Here is a 25,541-nt window from a genome sequence, read left to right as displayed (position 1 = left end):
GGTTTTCTTGCGTCCAGAGCATGGAAGCCTTCACAGATGTGGTAGGAGGGGCCCGGAGGCTCGGATTCTGTGACTCCCCCACCTTCAGGAAGCAGGATGACGGCCACAATGTCAGCCCTGCTCAGACAGCGAGGAAGGGGGGAGATGCAGCGTGCGTGCCCGTGGAGGACGAGCTTTCAGTCTCCCGTGAGAATGACTGAGGGACTGTTTGGAAAAACCCACCGTCGTTTCCTGGGAGTGACAGCCAGGCTGTGATGGGTAGACGAGGGAACACGGGAAGATTCCATCCACGGCAGACTGTCAGCGGGCACGCTGTCAGAGCCAACTCCGTACTCTGTTCTTTCTAATTGACGTGATTCTCAGGCTGTTGGAAAGTGAAATGTTCTCCCCCCCTCCCCCAGAGAAAAGGCTTCCTAATCACTCTGGAGAGTCTCATGGTCTGCTTTTGCCGGTCATCGGATAGGAGGCTGTTCATGGCATTTGGTTGTGCGGCCGGGCTGGCTGGTCCCCTCTTCTGCACAGACAGACGGGGAAGCGGCCTCCATTAGCGGGTGGTTCTAATCGGGACTGGTCTCTCCTGGTCAGCTGTGTAGCAGACAGCTTCTGTCCAAGGCTGGGACCAAAAGCCAGGAGGGACGGGGACAGGAAAGAGGCCCAGGTCGGCGTCATCCCCTTGTAAGATGAAATGCCCCCACTGACTATTTCCCTCAAAAGCACTCCTCACATTCTCATTTTATGAAAACTAAGGGGTGCCCTTCTGTTGTTTAAAGGCGGGCATCGTGGACGTGTCAAGAGAAGGTATTTTTAAAATTTCAATATAGGCATATATTTCAATAGACATGAGAGAACACTGATTTGGAAGACAGATGGAGGAAATGGCTGAAGGACCGGAACTCTGATGGGCTATTTTTACAGGGTCAGACTCCCCGTCTCCTTCGCTGACACTCCCCCAAGTCCCTCGGGACCTCAGCTGACTTGGCGTTCTGGAAGGCGAAGCCCACCCCCGACATTTGGGTTCGCTGGGGACTCAGTCCGCCTGCCACTTCAGTGCCTTGCGTTGGTGCTTCTCCAGCAATGAGGGTTGACCTCACTGGTCCTGGAGGCAGTGAAGGAAGCCATGAAATCCCAGATCTTCTAAAAACCCATTTCCACGCTGATTCAATAGCCCAGAACCACGTTGCTGATAGCAGACCAGATTTTGCCTCTATTCCGTTGGATAGAAGTGTTCGGTTGAAGGTTGAGGAGGGATGGGTTTCCTTGGCTGCAAAGACCGCCCGCCCCCAGCAGAGGCCACATACAGCACCGCTGAGGATACGATGCTGCCACCTTCTGCCCACAGGCCCCTTGGAGCGAGGACCATGCAAAAGGTGGCTGTGCGGAGGTGCAGAAGCAAGGAAAAATGAACCACCTGCGGTCTGTTGCCTTCCAGAGCAAGCCTCATAAACACAATGGTGCTCATCCACCTGGAAGTTAGGAAGAAAGATTCAGGGGACTATTTTAATCTGTTCAGAGGCGTTTAAGCTGCAGCCAAACAGAGTGAGCCTTTATGCAGTCCAAGTCTTTGCTCCCGAAGCGTCGGGATTACAGATGGGCGGCATAGCTGTCTTCCCTGTCACATACTGGCAGGTACTCAGAAAGCACCAAAAAGGAGCTGATGTAGATATCCTGAAGCCCAGAAATGCCCTGTAGTGGGACGATGGACAAAGGGAAGACTTCTTTTACGTTGGCGCGCCTCTTTGTGGAGGTACGTTCATGCCTGAGGGAGAGAACCGCGGTTCATTTTCTTGGAGGCTAAGCACCTCCGCTTCCCCCAAAGGGTTCAACTTCAGATTTGCATTAAGAAGCATAGGGGCACAAAGCTGTCCTTATAATCAGAACAGTACGGTAATGGCATAAAAACAGACCCAAAGGTCAGCTGAACAGCACAGAGACGGCACAGATAGACCCACGTCTATATGGCCAACTAACCTATGACAAAAGAGCCAAGAACAGACAACGAGGAAAGGACAGTCTCTTCAACACATGGTGTTTGGAAAACTGGATGGCCCCATGCAAACAACAACAACAACAACAACAACAAAAAAATTGGACCTCCGTGTTACACCACACACAAAAATCAACTCAAAATGGGTTAAAGACCTAAAAGTAAAACCTGACATCATACAAGTCCTAGAAGAAAACATAGGCAGTCAGCTCCTTGATGTTGGTCCTGGCATTGATTTTTAAAAAAGATTTTATTTATTTATTTGAGGGGGAGGAAGAGAGAGAGCACAAGAGCAGGGGGAGGGAGAACCAGGCTCCCCGCTGAGGAGCCCGATGCGGGGCTTAACCCCAGGACCCTGGGATCATGATTCAAGCTGAAGGCAGACGCTTAATGACTGAGGTACCCAGGCACCTCTTGGCAATGATTTTTTGGGGTTTGTCACCCAAAGCAAAGGCAACAAAAGCAAAAGTCAACAAGTGGAGCTACGTGAAGCTGAAGATCTGCTGTAAAGGACAAAATGAAACAGCAGCCTACTGACTGGGAGAAAACATCTGCAAATCTTATATGGGATAAGGGTTTAGTGTCCAAAATATGTAAAGAACTCATACAACTTAACAACAAAAATTTTTTAAAAAGGGCGCCTGGGTGGCTCAGTGGGTTCAAGCCTCTGCCTTCGGCTCAGGTCATGATCCCAGGGTCCTGGGATTGGCCTGGCATCGGGCTCTCTGCTCAGCGGGGAGCCTGCTTACCCGCTGCCCACCCCCCTCCCCACCGCCTGCCTTTCTGCCTACTTGTGATCTCTGTCAAATAAACAAATACAATCTTTAAAAAAAAAATCTGGTAAAAAGTGGGCAGAGGATCTGAACAGATATTTCTCCAAGGAAGACATACAGAAACCAGCAATACATGGAAAGATGCTCAGTATTACCCATCGTCTGGGAAAAGCCAATCAAAACGTCAATGAGAGCTATGACCTCACACCTGTCAGAACAGCTGTTATCCAAAAGACAAGAAAGAAATGTTGGCGAGAATGTGGAGAAAAGAGAACTCTTCTGCCCCGTCGGTAGGAATGTCAATCCGGGGACAGTCCCTTGGAAAACAGTATGGGTGGTTCCTCAAAACATGAAAGACAGAACAACCCTATGATCCAGATGTCCCACTTCTGGGCATTTATCCACCCAAAGGAAATGAAAACAGGATCTCAAGGAGGTATTTGCTCCCCCATGTCCATGGCGTCATTATTTATGATAGCCAAGATGTGGAAACAACCTCAGTGACTGTCAGTGGATGATTGGATCAAGACAATGTGATACACACACACACACACACACGGATATTATCAATCTATGAAAACAGAATGAAGTCTTGCCATTTGTGACAACGTGGATGGATCTTGAGGACGTTATGCTAAGTGAAATCAATCAGAGAAAGATACATATGGTATGATTTCACTTTTATGTGGAATCTAAAACAACACCCCCCCCCACAAAACCAAGCTCATAGATACAGGGGACAGACTGGTGGTTGCCAGAGGCGGGAAATGGGGGGTGGTGGGTGGGTGAAATGTTTGAAGGGGCTCAAAAATTATAGATTTCCAGTTACAAAGTGAGACAGTCAAGGGGAGGTAAGGTACAGCACGGCCGCTTGAGTTAATAATGCTGTATTGCCTATTTGGAAGTTGCTGAGAGTAAATCTTAAAGTTCTCATCACAAGAAAAAGAAAATTCTGGAACTATGTATGGTTAGGAATGTTCAGTGGACTTGCTGTGGTGACCTTCACACAATGTGTGCAAATACCAAACCGTTATGTTGTACACCTGAAACGAATGTAGTATCTGTTGGTTAGACCTCAATAGGGGGAAAAAAAAAAGGCAGCACAGGGCCAGAAGAAATCCCTGTTAGGCATTGTCCTCAGTGAAAACCATTTGAAAATCATTTTGAGTGATTTTTCTCCAAAGAAATTGTGTGTTTTTTCTTATGTAAAACTATGACTGTTAGCAAAACGCATGCTTCCTGTTGGGTGACTGGCTGAGATGATTTGTAGTTTTGTAGTTTTGCCAACTCTACCATTTTTTTTTTTCTTCTTAAATTGAGGTGGCCTGTTATTCGCAGGGACAGATAGCAGGATGGCTTCAGGAAGGCAGTCAATGATCAGGCAGGGGGTATTTGGAGGGGAAAATTGGCTTATATACAACGTCCTCCTCCCCATAAAAAGGAAAAAAAGAAAAAGTTAAAGAGTGTATATTCCTAGACTTCAAGTGAGTTATTAAATTATAGTTCTGTCCCTTCCCCTGAAAGCCAAAGCATGTCTGCATCGAACGTCTTGCCTACAAGATCTAGAAGACGTATCGCGTGTGAACGCGCGTGCATCATGGCGTGTTCCATGCACGCACGTGAATGTGTGTGCCACGCGTGTGTCTCGTGGTGTGTGTGCCCTGCATCGTGGGGGTGCGTGTGCTTGGGAGCACAGAGCGTACTGAGCCATGGGAGACTGGCCCTTTGTCCTGAGAACTAGGATGCTGGCGAATGCTGAGAAAACCAAAAAGCGTTGGTTAGGTAATAAGAGAACCACTCAGCTTTCTTGCTAAAAATAATACCCAGGAGGAAAAATACCCACCCTCTCAGTAATGGCCACTGACCCTCGCCTGGGGACGGGAACCTCCATGGGAACTGGTACCCCAGCCATCCATGAGGAAGGAGGGGAAAACACGGCCCAGGAGTGGCACTGCCGCTCCTCCGAGGTGAGTTGCCGGGTGGTCCCCTAGAGATGACCCTGATGTCCTCTCGTGAGACTAGCACTTTCCCTCTGGGCCGCTGTTCTGGATGCTTTGCAATCTGACCTTTGTAAGGACCTAAGATGATGGTGTCTCCCCTGAGTCCAGGCCTAAAGCTGTCTGACCGGGACCACAGCTCAGCTTCCTTTCTTTCCTGACTGCCCTCCAAGGGACCCGCTCTGTGGCTTAAGTGACCGGAGGCCCCAGGCACTGAACACTGGGAGTGGGCAAGGCTGTGGGACGCCAGTTCAGGTTTCTTTGGGAGTACATCTTGCCTCACACTTGTCCACAGGCTTTCCTATAAGGTGAGGCCCATTGTACATCTGACCAGTCCTCACAGGCCCCGGGGCGGAAGGGAGCCTCCTCCCCTTCACCGGACACCAGTATCCTGGCAGGGAGGCCTTCTTCTCCGCTGCATCTGTCCCCTCAGTAATGCCAGGAAAGAAGAGGGGTGAGAAACGAAAGCATCCCCCTTCCTCTCCACCCCCTGAGCTTGGGTCTGTGTGATCCGTCTCATGCTGGAAATCTCCGTCCACTGGGAGGCAGACGTCCACGGAATCCAGTGAGTGAGGCGCCGCGTTTCATTTAATATGATATTCATTTTAAAATCAATACCTTTCTGTTCGGCTTGGTGGAGTCTTGGCTAATATTTAACTCTGTTTTGAAGTCCAGCCCAGATACGTACAACCTAACACATCTAAGGGGGAAAACTAGCTGATCGGGCTGTGTCTGGTCACTGGGAGCTAAAGGAAGCCTGGTGGCCAGTGGGGGGGGGGGGGGCTGGGTGGGGCACAAACCCTTGTCCTGGAGCTGCTTTTCCCAGTCCTAACGGTCTGCTGACTCGGGTAATGGACACACGGAAGCTTTTCAGCTGTTAAGTGGAATATAATCCCTGGGGCCAACTTTCCAGATGAGCTGCTAGAAAAAAAATATGAGACTCTGCCTATGGGAATGTTCCAAGAAATCCACATATTAGAAGGGGGACAACCCGTGTAAGTGAAGGTTTGTTCTGATAGAACATTGGATAGGAAATTCGGTATTTTTAAAATCCGGCAAATGTGGGGATCAGACAAGTAGCCCAATATAAATAATGACTTCTGAGCTCAAATGCTTGGCTAGCCACCTGTGGTGATTTATATTAGAGGCCACATGGTCCAGAAAGACTAATGGGACCTTCCCAACCAAATATGGAGCCTTTTGGTGATTCTCTTGCCTCCTTCCTTCAACGAGGCCAAAGTTCACTTCTGCCTTCTGTCCTAACCCAGCGGTCCTGATGCAAAGTCACGCTGGGAGCTGATTAGGAACACGTATCCCGACAGACGTTCCTTCCTACCTCTCTCAACGACCAGACTGTACACTTTTCCAGCACGGGGCTCCCATCCAGCCATCAACACTTGTATTCCGACACGGAGGTTAAATCTGTGTTAGCAAGTAGACTCCGGTTCCCGGCCGGCTCTGGAAGTCCCACGCACCAGCCCACATTTTCTTCTCTGCATACATTCGTGATAGATAAATAAATCCATGCAGAAATAAAAAGAGGTATAGTTTTAAAAGGAGACTACGGGAGAAGCGACCCCACAGTTCATGCATAATATCCCACGCTATTACGTCACGGAAGGTCGTCTGCAAGTTCCGCTCAGGACTTTCCTAGCAGCCACAGCCAGTGAAGTGTAATGATTCCTCCTCCTCCTCCTCCTCTTCGTCTTCTCCCTCCTCCTCCTCTTTCTCCTCTGCTTCCTGCCTCCTCCTCCTCTTTCTTCTTCCAAAAATAAAGGAAGGAAATGCAGTGTTCTCCTATCCCCCAGTGTCCCTCTGCTGGTCCGCCTAGACTGTCCCAACCCGTGGCACGAACTCCACCAAAGTGTCAACTCCATGTTGCACGTCCACCACAAGCCAACGCCATTCAAGGGCCACAGTGTCCCATTCTCTCTCCTGACCCCTCTCTCGCCACGTTCACCCAGACGTAACTAGCTCTTGACTACCCGCGCTAATGGGTAGGTTACAGAGTAGCTCGCGTTCATCCGAATGCTCAGCTGCCCCCAAATCAACAAGTGGCCTTGCTTTTTGGTTCTCTCCCAGCATCCAGCAGATTTATGTTCGTAATTAAATGTTGACTTGAGGCTCAGCTTACATTTCAGAATTAAAATCGTGTTAGCGTTGAAATTAAAAGGTTTACTCCTTCTTTCGGAAGAATGAAAGCCACCAGAGAGCCAGCTATCCCTGAAAGAGATATTTCAAAAAGTGGAGATTTCCTTTTCAGAGCATAGCATATCTGCTATTCAGAGCACAGCGTATCATAGCAATCTGCCTGCTGATTTGGACAGAAGTACAGCTTCAGTCTTAAAGGCCCCTTAGAACAGCCACGGTGCTGATGAGCCCTGACCTTAAACCTGGATAGGCATTCTGTTTGAAGACTTCAGATGGCCTCCTTGGAGGCCATGTCTGACTGCAGGGGCCTGAGGGCTACACGGTTAGTCTGTCTTTCCTGAAATTATTTCCATCACTTCTTGGTCCCTTGGAATCACTTCCCTAAAGAAAAAAAAAATCAGCCTTTATTCAAAGACCCTGGAACATCTCATATTATTAGTAAAGGTAATGTTGGGCTTAAAGCATTTCCTTCCAAATTTTTGCTTGTTTTTAAGGCGGAGGAGGGAGAGGAGGAGGAGTAACCTTCTGTCTGTCGTGGCTGCTAGGAAGTCCTCAGCGGAACTTGTAGCTGACCTTTCCTCCACAAGCAGTGGGAGATCTTACCACGGGCACGTCTGGGCCATGGCTTTGCTTAGAGTCGCATGTTGTAAATTGTACCTCTTTTAATTTTTGCATGGATTTACTGATCTGTCATAATATCACCGAACACACTTCTCTAGGCCACAGTAAGTACTTTTGGGAACGAGGTGGTGAGCATAGTATAGACAGGAGGAAGGCAGCCCATTCACAGTGACCGTCACGGGTGGAGTTCTTAGTCATTCGTGCAGACGGCCCTTGCTCAGGGAGCCAGAAGAGGAGAGCTCATTTTTATGGTAAAACCTATATACGAGACACCAAGAGTGAGGCTTTCCGAGAAACCCAGAGGGGATGGCGCCCCCACAAACACACGAGTGTGTATTTGTTCAGACCCTGGCAATCGGTGAAATAGGTATCATCTCATCTTACCACTTGTCGGTGAGCTCATCTACATTTCAGGGACAGAAAAATGTCACCGACGGTGTGAATTGCCTGTCCGTTAGGACTGTGCATGAGGAATAGCTCAGAGAGTGTGGAATTAAAGGTGGCTATTTGGCGTGTCTACTGGGCGAGGAAGGTGGAACAGGTGTGCCTGTGAGGGACGGGGCTCCCTCGGACATTCTTCCTTGTGCACCTGCTACGTGCTGGGCTGGTACACGGGCTCCTGTGTTAGGAACAGGGGCCTCAGGTCTTTAGTGCACTGTGATTGATTGATTGATTGATTGATTGATTTTAGTGCCTAGATTTCTATCAATTCCTTAAAAAAAAATAGAGGAGTCATTGAACTATATTTCCATTCTTTCATTAGGAAGCCATGTCGGGCATTTAAAAAAAAAAAAAAGGAATTTCATGCTTTCTTGTAAAGATGTCATTTTGCTTTACTCTTACTCATTTATTTTCATGGTGGGGGAAAAACGCTTTCCCCACAAGAATCACAGTCCCTTTTTTTTTTTTTTTTTTTGCCTTTCATGTCAGTGATTTCCTCCACTCTCCTCTTCCATGGCTCCCTAAGAAGAACTAATACAAATAAAGGAGGAAAAAAATGCAGTCTTATAAAAAAGCAGGCTTTGTTTTGATAAATCCAATAATCGACGACCCCAACCATTTGTGTGTCCTTCTGAGGAAGTGAATAATTCTTTGATTATATCGAAGACGAGAAAACACATGCATTTACGTTCTGGGCCCTCAACTCCCTTCTCCCTCTCCCTTCTTACTTTGATCTAACTTGTCTGAAATTAGGAAGGCCAATACCCAGGGGCCGAGGTGGGTTTGAGAGACTGGAAGCTTTAAGGAGACCTCTTTAAGAAAAAGAATACAAAAATGTCTTCCTTTTACAATTTTTTTTTTTTTTTCAAAAACATGTGGTCATGTGAAAACACTGCCCAAGCATGAGAGATCCCTGAAGCTTAAACTTTATTGGCTTCGTGGCAGGTCCATTTCTGCGGGTACCATATTGGAATAAACGTCCACCTACACTAGGCACACTTCGATGACTACTCGTGTACTTTGGAACACAGGAAACATAGGTAATGACTATACAGGGGCTAGAGAGTAGTAGAAGAGATAAGTATAAATGTTAAGACCACAGGTTACATATTAGGTTTTAAACACGCAGATATACTTTTCTATTTTTGTTGAGCTTCACCATTTCTACAGATCACACCCAGGCAAGATCTCGTCTTCTCCTGACTTGGAATTGTCTGCCTGCATTTAAATGTTCACTTTAAAGGGAAGGGGGTGGGGGCGTCATCAATTTAATACATTATCTTTCACTCAGACAAGCCGACTCAAACACTATTCTCTGATTGGACTCATGCTGAGCAATTCCCTATTCTAGAAGCCAGGTGTGACGGATGGGAGGAAGGGAGGGGTGGGGGCAGGGAGCACATGCCACTTGGCAGAGCTTGGCGTATTATTTCTTTTTCAAGCCGTTCAGATAGTGGTCTGGAGGTCTCCATTGAGGAGGGTCCTCTGGGTCTCCGTGGTCTCATTCAGCCGGGATTTGTCCTGCTTACTGTCACTCCGTTCCCCGTCATCTGTGCCGCTCACCTTGACCAAGCAGAGGACATTCTGGAAGCTCTTCTTGAAGTTGTCAGACAAGAAGGCATACAGGATAGGGTTGGCGCAGCTGTTAGCATAGGTGAGGACCACCACAAAGTCAAACATGCCTTTAAGGGCTGGGGTGGGACTGATGACCACCGAGACAGAGGAGACATTGAAGATGTAGAAGGGAAGCCAGCAGAAAATGAATACCGCCACCACTATGGACACCATCCGCGTGACCTTCTTCTCAGACTTTTTCCGCTTGGAGGAACCCACTCGGATCCCAGAGGACTTCACCTTGATGATAATGAACAGGTAGCAAAGACAGATGATGGTGAGGGGCACCAGGAACCCCAAGATGAAGGTGTAGATAATGAACCCCGTGTACCATGCCCCAGATTCACCTGGCCAGTTGATGGTACAGCTGCTTCTCCCCCACTGGTTGCTCCGAAGCCCAGCATATATCATGATAGGCAAGATGACCAGCAGGGACACTCCCCACACGGCCACATTGATCATCTTGGCCGTTCGGGGTCTTCTCCACTTGGCCGACTTGATGGGGTGGACCACAGCCAGGTATCGATCGATACTCATGACCGTCAAGCAGAAAATGCTGGTGAACTGATTGATGCCATCCACAGTCATGACCACCCGGCAAATGGCCTTGCCAAAGGGCCAGTGGACCAGAGCCACCTGCATGGCCAGGAAGGGCAGACCCAGCATGAAGAGCTCGTCTGCGATGGCCAGGTTGAGGATGTAAATGTTGGTGATGGTCTTCATCTTGGCATAGCGGAGGATGACATAAATGACAAGTGTGTTGCCACACAATCCAATGATGCAGACCACAAAGTAGATGAATGTGAGGACTGCATTGCTGGTCAGATCATAGTACGGCTCTGTCTGGTTGGAGCTGTTGGCCGCCACCCCAGAGCCATCAAGGTCAAATGGAGGGGAAAGCCAAGTGTGGCTCTCATTGAGTAGCTCATATCCCATATCCATGGCTGCCTTACACTCTCAGGCTAGTTCTAGACAGCCAGAGGTCATATTCTCACCTTTATGTGTCCTGGAGGCAAAGGATCCACTGTGACATCTGCAAGGAAAAAAGGAAGATGGCGCCATCAGTCAGAGGCTACTTAAGCTCTCCCCAGCCTTCTGTGTTTCTGGTTTACCTTCTCAGACAGACTCTTCAGTTGAAAAGTGTGTTTTCTGTCTATTTGAGCATTAGAGCTACTGGCCCATTCTCATCAGTGTGCAGACTTTTTGAGTTGTTTTTCCAGCGGGAGGTGGGGGGAGGGGGTTGGGTTAAATCATCACAGTTTATCTTGTCATCTTTGGTGACGCACATGTGGGAGATGGCTGTGGCTGCAAAAAAACAAACAAACAATGCCCCCCCCCAAGAAATCCCCCAATACAAACCAAAACTAAAAAATAAAAACAAAATTTGTCCTTTGATTCCTAAGAAGTTGACTGGAACAGACTGTAAAAAGGCAGAATGTAGAGTCCAGCCCCTGACTCAGAACGATCTGACACCAGCATTCCCGGCCTGCTCCCCACGAGGACGTCTCCGCGGACTTGCTGACTGCTTTGGAGTCTTTCCATTCTGGAAACCCCAGAGTGGAAAAACCCCAGACTTTAGAGGTAAAACAAACCAGGGTTCCACCAGGAAGCCCGTATGACCTCGTCCCTGGCACCTAACCACTCTGACTCCCACTGGTGACAATGGTGGCATCGGAAGGTTGAGGTATGAGATCCGTGTGGAAGCGCCTAGCATAGCATTGTGCTGGGCTCATACTCAGGACTCAGCCAATCTTACCTGCCCCCCCTTTCTCCTGTGCCATCTCGTGTATCTGCAATCTGCGGAAAGCTGCCCACAGAATGACCAAATCTATGATCCTAAATACTAAAAATGAAAGTCTGGCTGGCCTTTATATTTAAAATGTAGATTTAGTTTATTTTGATTCTTCTGTTTTCATTTCTCCAGTCTCCAGCGCTTGACCTCCACATGCCTCAGAGGGTCCCTCAGGGAGATGCTGCCCCAGAACGCTCCTCTTCTAGCACCCCAGAGGATTTGCCTGGGATCCCCCATGAAGGAGGAATATGGGAGCCAGGCTCATTCACAGAAGTGAATCCCAAACACCACAGTGGCTCATTCACACTCCTTATCCCCTTGATCTTCCCAGTGGAAGTGGGATAAGTATCCCCATTTTGCAGATGAGAAACTGAGGCTTAGGGAGTTTAAGTAATTTGCTTCCGTCCCCCATATAGAACAGGTAGAACTGAGATTTAAACAGGGGACACCCGACCCTACTGCACTTTTTGCAGTATCCTATCCGCTGCTCAGTGGGCTGGAAAACTGAGTGACTGATAATTGGGCTTTGGTTTAAAACAGCTGACCCCTGTTTTACCATCATGCTGGGAAAGTAATTGTAACACTACCGGCTTGGCTTAAGATCTGAAACAATAGCTCATCACTTAAGTAAAGGATTTATCTACTGTCATGCAAAACCCAGGGCTGGGGGACTTCTTTGTTCGGCACACCGGGGATACAGGCATGCATGAGCCATGGCTGGTGCCCTCCTGGAGGTGCCAGTTTAGGAGGGGGAGACAGGCGGAGGAAGCCAGCTCATCTAGGGTAGGAATTTTGTGGAGAAATGAACCCAGGGCTTGAGGATGCCTCCTTTCCTGGAGAATTCAGAGAAGCCTTCATAAAAGGAGGGTTTGGACTGGGTCTTGAGTATATGAAGAGTGAAGCAGGGAGGGCAGGAATGAGGTCATTCCAGGAATAGAGGAGATGGTAAGGGGTGGTGTGCTCAGCACGTAGTGGAAATAATTCACTCGGCGGACACATTTCTCCTGAGCAGGGCAACCCCCCCGCCCAACCTCCGTGCCCGAGTGAACATTGGAAATGGCTCCTTTATGCTGGGAGGGACTGCTAATTAGCTAGGGGGGCCTCTGCCAGCAACAGGTACTCGAGGACCCTTGCCTGCCTCTGCCAGCAACAGGTACTCGAGCACCCTTGCCTACCTTTGCCTCTGATTCATTCTGCACTGCCAGGTGCACTGTTTATCCTCTCTGTGCTCATTTCCCTACCAGAAGACTGTCTGTAAAGTGGGGTCTGGGCTTTGCGGCTGACCTTTCTGCTAAGTACTTTGGGGACCCAGGATTTAATGTCTGCATTGGGTAAAAAGCAAAATCTGGCAGCTCTCAAAAAAAAAAAAAAAAAAAAGTTGTAAAGGAACCATTTTTGGTATCCCTCATCAATTTGGGTTGTTTCCACCATTTTTCTGTCTTATGGGTACTCTAATTCTACAGACCCAGAATCCCACTGAAGCCACCTGCACTGGACCGTTCGTTATTAACCACTAGCATTTCCAGGGTGCCGTCTGTGTAACATGCAAGGTCACACTCCAAAGTCTGGGTGAGTCTGAAGACCCCTGGGTGGCAGAAACTCTGTCTAGAGCTTTGGGGATGAGGCTGATGATGGTGCAGGTGGGTGGGGGAGAGTCAAACGCTAACCTCTAGCCCTAATTCTGCCTTTTTGGCTGGATTCTCAGTCAGTGGCTTGGAACTGCATGGGGTCAATGTTTTTCTAAGCAGGCTAGGAAGCAACCACAGACAGCGGGCAGAGCTCGGTGAAGGTAGCAGAGGAGGTAAACTGGGGAGCCAGTCTAGGGTGGGGAGGCTCCTCCAAGGAAGAATGAGTTTAAGTCACAGTGACTCTGATTTCATTAACAGTGAAGCCTGCTGCCTCAGGTCTCCGAGTGACTTGTGCTTCATTTGGGTCCCAGTGAAAGTGGAGCCCCATGTCAGGCAATCAATACTTGTTGGATTGTGGTTCGATTAAATGCACAAGGAAGTTTGGGTTTCTGCTTGCTTTATTTTTCCAGCCCAGGAGTTACAGACCTTGGAAATGGCTGGTTGTTGGTTTTCTCTGAGACGGAGTCTGTGCTGTGCTGGAGAGGAGGGTGAGAATGGTCCGGGGCATCCCCTCCTTTCCCCAGAGCCTAAGAACTGAGCATGGGGATGGGGACTGGGCATCGGGAACCATGCTAAATCCTCTTCGCCTTTAGTTCTCCTTTCTCCCCAGCATTCCACCCCCACAGCCCTCATCCACTCCATTCATTCCCCACCGCCACTTATCCAGTGGCCTGCTGAACCCAGTAGGTCTCACCACCCCCATAGCCGAGCCCCACCGCCCCACCGGGTGGGAGAGAGAGAGACAATAGCCAGGTGCGGGCCACCGTGGGGTGGGGGTGGGGGGTGCCAGTGCCTAAGAAAAGCCCAAGCAGCACTGGCGAAGGGCGTGGGGGAGAGGTGAGACTCGGGACAGCCTGTTCGGTTCTCAGGACTGGCACAGAAAATTCTCATCATCCAACTCGATGGCTCTAAGATCAAAGGGTTTCCTAAAGAATTCCCTGCTATTTCCAGGAGGACCATGGGGGAGATTAAAGACAGCTGCGCCAGCACCCCAGTTTCTTAAACGCAGGGAGGGGGTGGCGAGACATCAGGGACCGCTGGGAGCGGGGGGGACAGCTGCCTGGGGACTTAGCCAGTGCCTCGGGGGCACAGGCCACTCAGGGATTCATTCCCTCCAAACATAGGCAAACTGTCCTCTCCTTCTGAGCGCTGGGGAAGCGGACCCTAGACCTTTGGGCATCCGTCTCCCTGGGGGGAAGGAAGGAGGGAGAAGCGCTCCCTTTTCTCTGCTCCGCCGCCTGCCCCTCCCAGGCTCGGATCTCGGGATGCATGCCCACAGAAGCCCCCAGAAGGGATGGACCCCTCCCCGTCCCAGCAGCCTGGCTCTCTTCGCGTGGAGGCTTCTTTGCAGGTGGCTGGGAGAGAAGTTGTCCCTGTCGCAGCTACCTCCTGGAGCAGCCGGCTGGGGGACGAGGACTGGATAAGGGCGCATGCCAGGGGCACCAGCCTGCGGCGGTGTGAACACGTCCATTCCTGCACACATGACCCACAGCCCCCACTCATGGCAGGACAGCCGCTCTCCTTCCTTGCCACAAAAATCATCCCCCAAAAGGCACAGGGCAGAGAACCCCACACCGGGACCTACTCTCGGGCACACTGAGGTGCGAGCCACCATGCAGCGCAGATCCACCCAGGTGCCCAAGTGCATCTCTCTCTCACACACAAAACACACGCACGCACACACACATACACACTCCCACACGCCTCACCTTTGATTTTCCGCTGCAATCCACTAGCTCAGCACCCAGCGACAGTCCCCAACCCAGCCGGGCACCGCGGCGCGCAGCCGCTTGCAGGGCACCTGGAGCTCGGCGTCCTGCGCTGCCGGCTCCCGCCCGCCCCGTGCGCCGCCCGGAGCCCGAAGGGCTCGCAGACCCCAGGCGCCAAGCGCGGACTGGGGCTGGGGCGCGGGTGGCCGAGCGATCGCTCGCGCACGGGTGGCTGCGTCGCCGGGACTGGCCCCGCGGAGCCCCGGCCCCTCGGCACATTTCCCCACGCCACCCCCCCCCGTTACGTCACAGCAGCCTCGCTCCGCCCTCCGGGCCGTAGGAGGACCGGGCTGAGCCGCGGAGAATCCGCTGGGGGCTGCGGGCAGAGCTCACGGGCGCCGGGGGCGTGAAGGGACCCCGATCTCCGCCTTGCGGCAGGGACACACGCTGCTTTCCCTCTAACCGCTTTCACGGAATCGGGTGTGTTTCACCCAGCAGATTCCAGGCAGCTGGGGTGGCGGCCCCGGGGATGCAGACTCGCGCGGGGACCCCTGCCATCTCTTCCGTCAGACAGGTTGGCAAAGCTGTGACTGCCTTGGGTCATCCCAGGCTCCAGGACTAGGGGGAGAGAAGGGGGGAAGTGGGTTTGGAGGAAAACCCTTCTCCATGCAGTGGCCGGCACTCCTCCCCGCCCATCCAGTGAGCAAGCCCGCACTTGTGTTCCAGAATTCGGTTCAAGGAGCGCCAGAGGCTCAGCGGAGCAGCGACTCCTGCCCTCTCCCAGCCGTACATGCTCAGAGGGGCAGCGACCATACGGCCGGTCGCTGGGCTTTGTAAGCCTGTTGGTCAGCACCTGCTGGATGGACTCAGCTCAACTCCCCTGCCGCATGCTGTGCGCAAGCCAAGGGGGACTCGCAGGAAGTGGGAGCTGAATCGCCCCAGTTAAAGCGATCTCATTTTTGACTGCGATGATTCAGGCTCTGTAGCGATAGATTAATAAATCATAATCCTGGGGCCTCTCCTTCTTCAACCTCCTCCAAGTACATGAATGCACTCCGCTAGCCTGGGTCCACTTTTGGAAGATGGGGAACTGGAAGCAAACAGCTATTACAGCTGTTACAGTATTCTCGATAGGCTGAGCTGCCTTGGACTGTCCACCCTACTACCTGATGTCCAAGTTCACCAGTTAAAAGTGAAAGTCCAGGCGCTGCTTAGCAGGTAGGGTGAGTCCTAGAAATGGGTGAGGGACCCAGGAAAGAAACCACCAGGGAAGGTAGCAGTCAGCGGCACGTTTCTCTCTGGGCCATGCTGGGTCTTGGGATACCCTCTGCTGGAAGTGGGGATCAGGGCTTTTTGCTGACTTTGTCTCCTTTTGAAATGTTGGTTGTGATGGGGCTCGTATCCCTCATCTTGGAGCTTAGGAGCTAGACAGAATTTGAGCCAGTGGCTGCCTCATGTTCCAAGCCATCTGGGAACTGGTTTCTCTTTAGACCCCTCCGTGTAGAGCAGAGGGGCTGGGGTGCGTCACTCACTAGAGGGGTGTGCCCCTGCTCATGGGCGGCTGAGAGAGTACCAGGAGGGCAGAGTGGAACTGGGCTCAGAACTCTGCAGCCTTGGGGTACGCGTCCTGTGCCATACCTGTTGTCATCTCGAGTGTAAAACCAGCGATCCACCTGGCTTCTAGGAAAAGCAAGACACTCAAAGTGCCCACTCCACTCTCAGAAGTCTTTCCTTGTGATCGCGTTACCTTTTTCAAAAGGCTTAGACATGTCTTTCTTTCTTTCTTTCTTTTTTTTTTTTTTAGTAAGCACAGTTTTGTAACCTACACAAGAAATGAACCACTAGCCTTCGACTCCCCAATCCTCCTCCCCATGAAGTGACCCTGATGGGACAATGCTTGGTTTGTTTTTACTTCTATTTTAGTATGATGAGTGCGACACCATCAAGAGCAGGCCGCTTCTGGAAGATCAAGATCGTCTGCTTTCAAGGCTGCTTGGGTGGTTCTCTGGGCTTGGTGGTTTGCAGCCTCGGAGTTCTCTGGGTGATACCTGAAACTGGTCCCTGTACACGGAGGACAGAAACAGGCAGGCCACTCTAGTGTGGTAGGTGGTGGTTTTAGGAACGAACAGAATTTACTTAGGAGCCTTGTCTTATGTACTGCAAGATGAGTACATCTCTGCACCCGTGGTGGAAAACCTTTTAGGTTTATATAGCGGCTTTAAAGGCCAGATGGCCTCTGATGACATATTATTCTCAAGGCTGCATCCTCGAAGTGGCCCCCAGTACTGGAACAGTGGGTGGAATGTACATGCCAAGAACAGGGAAGGAGGTAATGGGCCTCCAATGGCCTGAGGGCGGCTTGCGGGTCAACAGGCGGTACCATTCCGGTGACTTACCTCCTCCAACAGTGTTCTTTATCCTGGAGATGGACCAGGGAAATGCCCCTTTCTGTCCTTTTCCTGTGATGTCTCCTCTCCTTGCCTAAGTCAGGAAAAAATACTGGCGCAATCCATCTCAGGTGCACCTGTCTCTTCTGCCGGGCAGTGAATGGGGACTGAATGGCATTGACCTTGACAGCAGAAAACGTTTAATCAAGAAGGATTGTTGATTTTGTCTAGATAACAGATGCCTCCCCCTCCTGGCTTTGAATGCCTCCAAAGACCTGCTTGGCTTTGCAGCCACCTGTACTCACGAGCAACCCTGAGGCTCCCGTTCCCTGTTTGACTTTTAATGGCTATTGTTTTGACTCTCCCCAAACCCTCCCTGGGCTGAATGAAGTCTGCACTGCCCACCACCCCCACCCCCACCCCCAGGCTGCCTCTACTTCTCTGCAGCTCAGTTAGTAACTAAGTAACAGAACCTTGAGCCAGGAAAACCCATGGAGTGGTGAGGAGATAACCCTGGCTCTGGCTTGTTTGATATCTTTAAAGCAATTGAATAATACCCTTCCCTCGGTCAGCACTTATCAAAGAGACAATAGACTGCAGGAAATCAGGAACCCAAGCAGGACAAAGGGCCGGGCCTGTCCTCAGCCTGTAATCTGGGGAGGTGCTCCTCTGGTTGGCTATTTTGGTGAGAAGTTCACACTCTAGGAACACGGTTGTGAATACAAATTCCAAGTTTCTTAGCGGCTTAGTAAGTTGAATGAGGGAAAGTGTTCCTCTGCTGTCAGTTTAGTGGCTGGAAGTCTCACAGTGAAGCCTGCAGGGGAGGGAGGAGCTGGCGGGGTTGGGCCTGATTGGGAGCCCCCAGTACGGTTTTTCTGTTCGCTGTGGGAACACCGAGGGTGAAGTTTGCCGTCTCTCTTGCTGTGGAAAGATCAACGTTCCCGCAGCGGAGAACATACTGCTGTAGAGAGGAAGAGAAGGCCCCGGGGCGTGAGGGACACTCCTGTTTTCAGCTGTTCTGTCCCTTGTCACTCCTAAACCAATTGCATTTCCCCCCAAAATCGCGATGTCAGCTTCCGCGTCCTGACACCGAGACTGCGTCTTCTACCTGGTGCCCCGAGAAACCCTTTCCAGCATCGTGGGCCTGACGTTTATTTTGGAAACTATGCAATATGGTCCCCAGATTTCTTTTAAAAATCTGGCCCTTTGGCAGAGCGGGTTTCATGGTCTTTTCAGACCCAGAAGGGGTTAACGTGAGAACCAAGTCTTCATTTCTCTCTCCCCCACCCCTTGACAGGTGCGGTTTGGGCCACTTCCTTCTTTCTCTCTGTTCACATCCTCCGTCCCCACGGACTACTGCCGGACTACTACAGTGGCTGAGTGAGTAGCAGGGATTAGAACCTCTGCGGAAACCACTGCAAATAAATGTAGCATCTGGGATCATGGGTGGAAGACACCATGGCTTAGACACAATTCCCTTTTCTCTTGTCTCCCTCATTGTGACAGAAGGGCACATAAACAGAATCCTGGATCCAGAAGGGAGTTTAGGAATTCTCAGGTTTATAGCCCCCCTCCCATGATGAGACAGGGAAAGATACAAGGCTCCAAGCGGCACCGTGACTTATCCAGGCTCACCCAGCTAGGGAGTGGCAGGGTCGAGTCGAATCAGCTCTTCTGTGTCCCAGACCTGTGCCCCTTCCACAGGCACCCCACCCCGCACGGTGTGTGGGGGCTGGAGGAGACGATTCCCCAGCCCTCCTGCTCCAGCAAGACAACGCTCCTGCTCCTGAGGACGGAGTCCCGGCTGCTCGCACCCTGTACAGGATCCTCTTCTTGAGTCCCTCGGCAACAGAGCAGGAAGACGTGCGGCCACCCTGCTCTGTGATTTTTTTCCCCAAGAGTGTTTCCTGGATCATTCGTTAAGATGCCCTGTAGAAAAAGAGCACAAGTTTGAAAGACACTTCTTCTTCTCTTAAAGATCCACAACGCTTACTAATAACCTCATCGCTAACATTTCTTATGTACCCATTATGTGCATGGGGAGCTGAGGGTCTCCTACATTCTTTATCTCATTTAATCTTCCCAGGTTTCGAGGTGTGTATCATCATCATTATGCTATTTTAGGAAGCTTTGCAGTGAAGGAGCCTATCTGTCTCAAACTCCGTGTTTCCCTGATTTATTTAACCTTGGAACTTTCCCTGGGAATAATTTTCAGCGCGAAGTCAGTGTTCACTGTGTGCCAGGCACTGTCCTAGTATCCAATAACACTTTGTTATTTACTCATATATCCTCACTGCAACCCTGTGAAGCACATCACCATTACTACTGACCCCATTGATGACTAAAGCAACCAAGGCCCAGAGAGGTTTAGTAACCTGCCCAAGGCCACACAGCTGTGGAGTGACAGAGCTTAACCACTCTGCCCTCCCAAGTACTAGGGCTGAGGCGTGATTCTGCAGAAACCACACTTGCTGAAGGGGCTCCTTCCCCCCCAGTCCCCTGTAGTCACTCTCAGAGGCTGATTAAGGTCGGGGAGGACTTGTCCTTCCTCCATGAATATCCTTGATTGTTTTAAACTCCTTTCCCTTTAGTGTAACCCTGCCTCCCAACCTCATGATGTATGTTGGTGAGTTCCGCATTGCTTTCTAGCTCCCTGAGGCCCCAACAACCAACTGGTCTTCTGAGAACCCCTTTTCCCTTCCCCTTCCAGACGGAGTCAGGTAACAACAGGTATGACCTGGTTCCCCCGAGCCCAGCTGTCTGATTAGCCTGTTCCCAGGGCAGCCCTTTCCCTGCAAAGGGGAACAGCCTTTAGGGTTGGATTTATAGACTCACAGAAGCCCAGTGGCCCCGGAGAGCACCTAGCTCAAGGCTTTGTGACCAGGCTGGGCCCTAGCATCACTCAGGGAGTCTTAAACACTAAAGATGCCCTGACTCCGTCCATAACAATTGTGATTTAACGGAGCTGGGATGGGGCCCAGCTAGTTTTTCAAGGCTCCCTGGATGATTTTAATGTCAGCTGGAGCTGAACACCGCAGATAGTACAACCGTCTCATTTCACAGGTGGAGGAACTTTGGATCAGGGTTGGGGGGTGGTGGTGCAGGGGCGAAAAATCTGTCTCAGGTCAGACAACATCCCATTCGGTCTCTTTATCCCAGAGTCACTTTGGACTCACAACCCACCCCCTGAGCCCAGGAACCCTGCTCCGTGGCTAGAGGGGGCCCCAGACCGGATTTGTGCAAGCTTGGGCCTGAGAGTTTCTGTTCTGCTGCTAGATGGGATCACAGCTGTCCCTCTCGTAAGGAAAAGCCCTGTCGGGTGGCAAACTCTCTCGTCTCATAGTGAGGTGTCGGGGTGAGAGGAGGGGGCAGCACCCCAGTTCCCCTTGGCAAGTGTCCATTGCAGACACACTCTCTCTTGTAGGAATGGGTGTTATGCAGCTCTGAGGAGCAGGCAGCATTTTCATAAATGGGCCAGAACCAGCAAATGGGTCTCAGTGGTTTCGTTTTTATTAAGAGCAAGGAAGATCAGAGCCAGATTTCATCCTGGCCACAGTGCTAGAATCACTGCACTGAATCACGCTTTTCTTTCTGGCATGTTCTTTAGCAGAGTCTGTGCACCTGTGAGCAGCCAGGGACCTTGCCGAGGAATCCCACCAGGTCCTTTCTCTGTGGATAACTCCTGCCAGCCCTGAACATGCTCCTTGTCCTTTTCTCCCTGCTCTACTGGCTGAAATGATCATTCTTCCTTAATGGGACGTAGAATATTTACATTTTAACAGGATTTGGGGGTAAACATGGGTCCATAGGAAAGGCTCTCCGAGTGGAAACGCTGACCTGATATTGGCAGCGGGGTCTTCACGCCTAGCGTCTCTGATGGCAGTGCAGCAGCTCTCTCTCCTAAAGTCAGACATTTCTGCTGCCCAGGGGCCTCTGTTTCCCAAGAAGCAAGAGGCACCGGGAGTTAATCCAATAACTGCGGTTAATTAAAATCCTGTTTCCAGAGAGGCTGCAGTTCCTCTACTGGCCTCAGGGTGGGGTGAGCGCACAGAACTCACCGCCCCATTGGGCCTCTGCTCACGCCAGGCACCAGGCCTTGCAGGATGGGGCCCCAAAGCCCACTTCTCCACTTTTCTTATACCCCTATACCCCCCTCCTCCCCTCTGCACCACCCTCCAATCCAGGGAGGGGATGTAGCCTGGATAGAATTAAAATGACTGCAGAGCCTGGAACCCCGTCGATTGCCGAACATTCGGATGTCCTCCGGAAGAGACAGCCTCCCCCTGTGTCCCCTTCCCCCCATAGTTGTGTCCCCTGTGGCATCGCTGACAAGGAAAATCTCCCTTCTCCCTGGCCTCTGTGCCAGATCAGGGTAGCCTCTCTGGGAGTGAGGTAGCCACAGCTTCTTGCAGCCTTGGCTGGGCGGAGATGAGGCGGCCTGGAGGGCCAATGCAGGTTGTGCCCAGGGAATTTTTACAGCAGAATGGCTGTGGAAAAGGATCTAGAAGACCTGTCTGTGGGAGCTTCGTGCCTGTTCCTGGGCTGTGTCCTGAAGCCTCAGGTGAGGCTGTCACTGGGCAGCACAGAAGTTTCTGCAAGGCAAAGAGGACAGATTTTCCTTTTCCTTTCCACAGTGACCCGTGGGCATGGATCGGGGTCTCAGCTGCAAGGGCAGGAGGGGCTTCGCTGAGCCACATGAAGCTCCAGTGCCGAGACTCGGCCACTTTCCAAAAGCGAGTGTTGACGCAGGGTTTCTCCCTTGTGCGGGGAGGTGGTCTGTTGGTTTTGTTTGCTGGTCCAGCTACCAGTCCCCAAGCTTCATGGTGTCTGCCTGCCTGCCCGTCGGAGCAGAGCAGATGGCTGGGCTGGACAGGGGGACCGGGGCTTTCCATGTCCCCACGAGACATCATGTGTCCCCCCCCGCCCCCATAGGTGCCAGTGGCTGCTTTTGCCCCCTCCTCCCCGTCTTCCCCCCCTCCCCCTCCCCCCCCCCCCACCCCACTCTCCTTCTGTAGCCAGCTCTCTGCTCTGACAGATTGTCCCTGCAGCTGCCACCAAAAACTAATTTCTCAGTGCCACTTTAGACACTCAATCTTTTTCCCTGGCAAGACCTTTTTAATAGGGGTTGTGAAGCACGACAAATTCCTGGGTTTTGTTTCTAGCCTGCTGGAACATGGAACCCTTTCGAGTAATTGGAGTCAGGGCTTAGGAGGTATCTTTGCTCCTGGTAGCGGTGGGCAAGCCCACTGTGGGGCCTGAGCCCAGCCAGACTGAGCCAGCGACAGCGGAGCTAGGACCTGACCTCACCGCAGGACGCTACAAGTGGACTCACTTTTGCATTCTTTCCATCATGAATTCATTGGAACGGAACTTCAGAAATGTTTTTTCCGTACAACTCTTCTATGTATACACAATGTACACAAATTTTAAGTTACTTATCAAAATACTGCTGGTTCCAGATATCAGACCATCCCTAAAAAAACAAAAAAAAACAAAAAAACCCCAAAAATGATGATTTGGCACCAGCGAGTCTAATCTAAACATTGTGCTTTGGGCTCCAAAGTGAATTTTCAAAGACGAGTTCCAAAAATGGCTTGGCAGTGGGGATACTGGGTGCGTATCTCATTTTCCAAGAGGAGCACCTCTCCGTGCTGTTGGATTGTCAGACGGTTCGGGCACAGCCAGTCCTTGCTCTGGTATTCAGCTCTGATGTGATTGGCACTGGCCACGTGACCGCGCTTCCAAAGATTACACCTGTCCGTGAACCCGCGGCACAGACACCCACTTTCGCTCACTTGTTCAGCCCTCCATCCACCCGTTCATTCAATAAATAAAAAGAGCTGGTCAGAGGAAAAGGGAGAAAGATTGTTTTCCAATCAGCTCTGTGATCCGAATTTTGATTGTGTCCTCTCCTGGGGAGGAAACTCCGAAGCCCCCAACTTGGGCCCTCGCTCCTTAGCACGTGCTCAAAAAGCACACGGGGTGAGAATCGCGTTTGAGGTGGCCCATCTGATTCGGAAATCAGATGTTTTTTCGTGGCCCCTTATATCCCACACAGGAGAGAGAGGCAAAAGGGGCTGTCGTCTCTAAAACCGTCTTTGTCTCCATCCTTGGCACATTGCCACAAGGCTGGCAGTCCATCAGAAAGCAATTAGTGGCGCCCGACTTAACGAGCATGTGATGCGTTTCTGTAAGTGGAGAGAGAGGGTTAGCCCCGGAGCCCTGAGCGGACAGAGGCTGCCTAGTGGGCCAGAGTTACTCTTGCTGGGTAATTTCTTCCAAAATCATATCATTGCCTATAATTTGAGGCGCAGGGAGTAAAAAAAATAGGCTGACAAGATATGCTGATCTTGGGTTCCAGCTGGTAGGAGGATTTGTTGAGCCAGTCACATCTTTTTATTTTAAATTTAATTTTTGTCAAGTTCTGTACGGACGTGGTCAAGAAGTCGAGTAGTGGGAGTAGGCTTTTAAAGCAGAATGGCCAGATCGAGGCCCTGTGCTTTTCCATGTCTCATACACTGCCGGAGGGGGACCACTTTCAGTCCTTTTCGGCTTTTTTTTTCTCCTATTTATTCACCTCCATGGGTACAAATGACATGCTCACACTTCTATTTCTTGATTTTCCTGTTTTCCATTCTTTTCCTCTGAGGCAAGATCCCCAGCTCACCGCTGAAACAATGCATTTCCCTCCCCCGTTCCCTCTTGGTATAGTTACCATCCTTTTGGTCAAATCAGTGGTCAGTGTTTGCATTGTTATAACTGTGTAAATATTAAAGCTGACTCAAGCACTATTCTCTGCTGTTCTCTTCTTTCTTGTAGAGCCTGTGTTTTCCCTGGAGTTAATGATTACCTCTTAAAAAAAAAAAAAAAGATGAAAAAACGTGTTCACTTCTCTATGTAACTGTCCATAACTCCTCTTCAAATTCTGGCAGAACGGAAAGGCTTCTCTCAAGGTATTCAGGCTGTTGGTTTTTGGTTTTGGCTTGGAGGCATCCTTTCTGGCTCTCTTGGTCCTTCTACTCGGTCTGGACTGGTTGTCCTGGATGTCGGCCGTGGGGCTCCCATGTTGGGGCTCCCCTTCTCCATCATCCTGAGGCCTTTCTTGGGTGCTTTCCAGTGTTAGTTATCTGTTCCCTCTCCCCGACTCTGTGTCTGGATGGCTTCTTCGTTTGAGTGGAGCAGCTCCTCCAGGAGCTTCTTGAGGAAGGGCACGTGGTAGCCAGCCTCTAAGATGATCCTCAGTAATCCTCATCTCCTGGTTCCCTCCCACGTTGTACTGGGATTGGTCTATGCAACCAACAGACTGCGACCAAAGTGACATGCCACTCCGGACGTTAGGGAGGATACAAGACACTGTGGGTTCTATCCTGGTGCCTGGCTTGCCCTTCCTTCCTCTTCTTCCATCCCCTCCCCCTTCTCCTCCCCCCCTCCTCCTCCTCCTACTTATTTGTCTTCCTCTTCCTCTGTCTCTCTCTTTCTCTGATCATTCTTTCTGAGGACGACCAGTTGCCATGTCACCAGCAGTCCATCATGGTAGGAAACAACAGCCCTATGAGTGAGCTTCAGTCAAGCCTCAGATGACCGTGGCGTCCCTGACACCTTCACTGTCCCCTCCTGGGAACCCACCCCCCACCAGTACCAACCAGCTAAGCCACCCCCAAATTCCCGACTCACAGAAAGTATGAGACAATACATGTGTCTTGTGTTAAGCCACTAAAATTTGGGTGATTGTTTCGCAGCTATAGACAAGGACAAGAGTAATTTTTTTGGCTACTCTGCGTATCTAAAAATGTCTTTATTTTATCCTCGCTTTCAACTGACGATCTGACCGGTTGTAGAATTCTGTTCTACAGCTGGAAGTCCCCTTCCCGCAGAATTCTGAAGGCAGTCCTATATCCTGTCCTCTTTTCCAGGGTGGATGTTGATGTGCCCAACTTTTCTCCAAAACTGTGTTGACTCTTCTCTCCATTTACAGGAGTGATGACATTTCATGAGGTTATGTGTTGGGGTTAATCACTTCTGTTTGCACCGTTTGTCGTGTTTGGCCTCTATTCAGTGGCCCTCTTTAATCTGAAAGCTCATGTTCCTTGTTTTTGAAAGATGAGGTTACATTCATTTTTGGGAAATTATTCCACCGCTGTTGTCACTGTCTCCCTTTCTGGAACTTCTGTTATTCAGATAGACGCTTTCTCCAGTCCTCTTGGCTTTTCTCTATTTACCGTCCTTTTGTTGTTCTTTGTTTTACTTTCTGAGTGGTCTTTTATCTTCTCACCCTTCCATTGAATCTTTTTTGTCAACTGTTGTATTTTTTAATTTGTAGGAGCTGGTCCTAGTCTCTGAACATGCTCTCTGTAATAGCCTTCTGTCCGTGGTTTGTGGGTGCAATATTTTACTCTCAAGTTTCTAAGGATTTTATTTATTTTCAGTTTTCTTCTACTTCTTGC

The 25,541-nt window shown here is 50.5% G+C and overlaps 1 protein-coding gene and 1 long non-coding RNA gene across 6 annotated transcripts; one reads left to right on the top strand and one right to left on the bottom strand.

The window, feature by feature from the left end:
• Positions 1-625: 625 nt before the first annotated feature.
• SSTR2 (somatostatin receptor 2) lies at positions 626-14,994 on the bottom strand. Of its 5 annotated transcripts, none has more exons than XR_004280345.1 (4): positions 14,711-14,994; positions 9,531-10,614; positions 6,091-6,247; positions 626-1,756 (listed from the first exon to the last, which is right to left on the bottom strand). XR_004280345.1 is itself a non-coding variant. In XM_032319545.1 (3 exons), the coding sequence occupies exons 2-3, from the start codon at positions 10,521-10,523 to the stop codon at positions 6,182-6,184; spliced, it is 1,059 nt and encodes a 352-aa protein (XP_032175436.1). In that variant the 5' UTR covers positions 10,524-10,614; positions 14,711-14,994; the 3' UTR covers positions 5,849-6,181. The 5 variants fall into 5 exon arrangements, 3 of the variants coding, with proteins under 3 accessions (XP_032175436.1, XP_032175437.1, XP_032175435.1); XR_004280344.1 differs by lacking the exon at positions 626-1,756 and adding an exon at positions 7,141-7,286 and having other exon boundaries at positions 5,548-6,247; XM_032319545.1 differs by lacking the exon at positions 626-1,756 and having other exon boundaries at positions 5,849-6,247.
• On the top strand, positions 10,531-13,375 carry LOC116576976. Its single transcript, XR_004280352.1, has 3 exons — positions 10,531-12,942; positions 13,122-13,174; positions 13,260-13,375. It is a non-coding gene; the product is annotated as an uncharacterized LOC116576976 (long non-coding RNA).
• Positions 14,995-25,541: the final 10,547 nt, after the last annotated feature.

The sequence above is a fragment of the Mustela erminea genome, chromosome 18 (assembly GCF_009829155.1).
Source record: "Mustela erminea isolate mMusErm1 chromosome 18, mMusErm1.Pri, whole genome shotgun sequence".
In the NCBI taxonomy this organism is placed as follows: domain Eukaryota; kingdom Metazoa; phylum Chordata; class Mammalia; order Carnivora; family Mustelidae; genus Mustela; species Mustela erminea.
This window is presented reverse-complemented; position numbering and strand designations above follow the sequence as displayed.

Excerpts from the sequence above, each read along its gene's own strand:
- SSTR2 (XM_032319544.1), bottom strand. The coding sequence starts at position 10,523 with ATGGATATGGGATATGAGCTACTCAATGAGAGCCACACTTGGCTTTCC.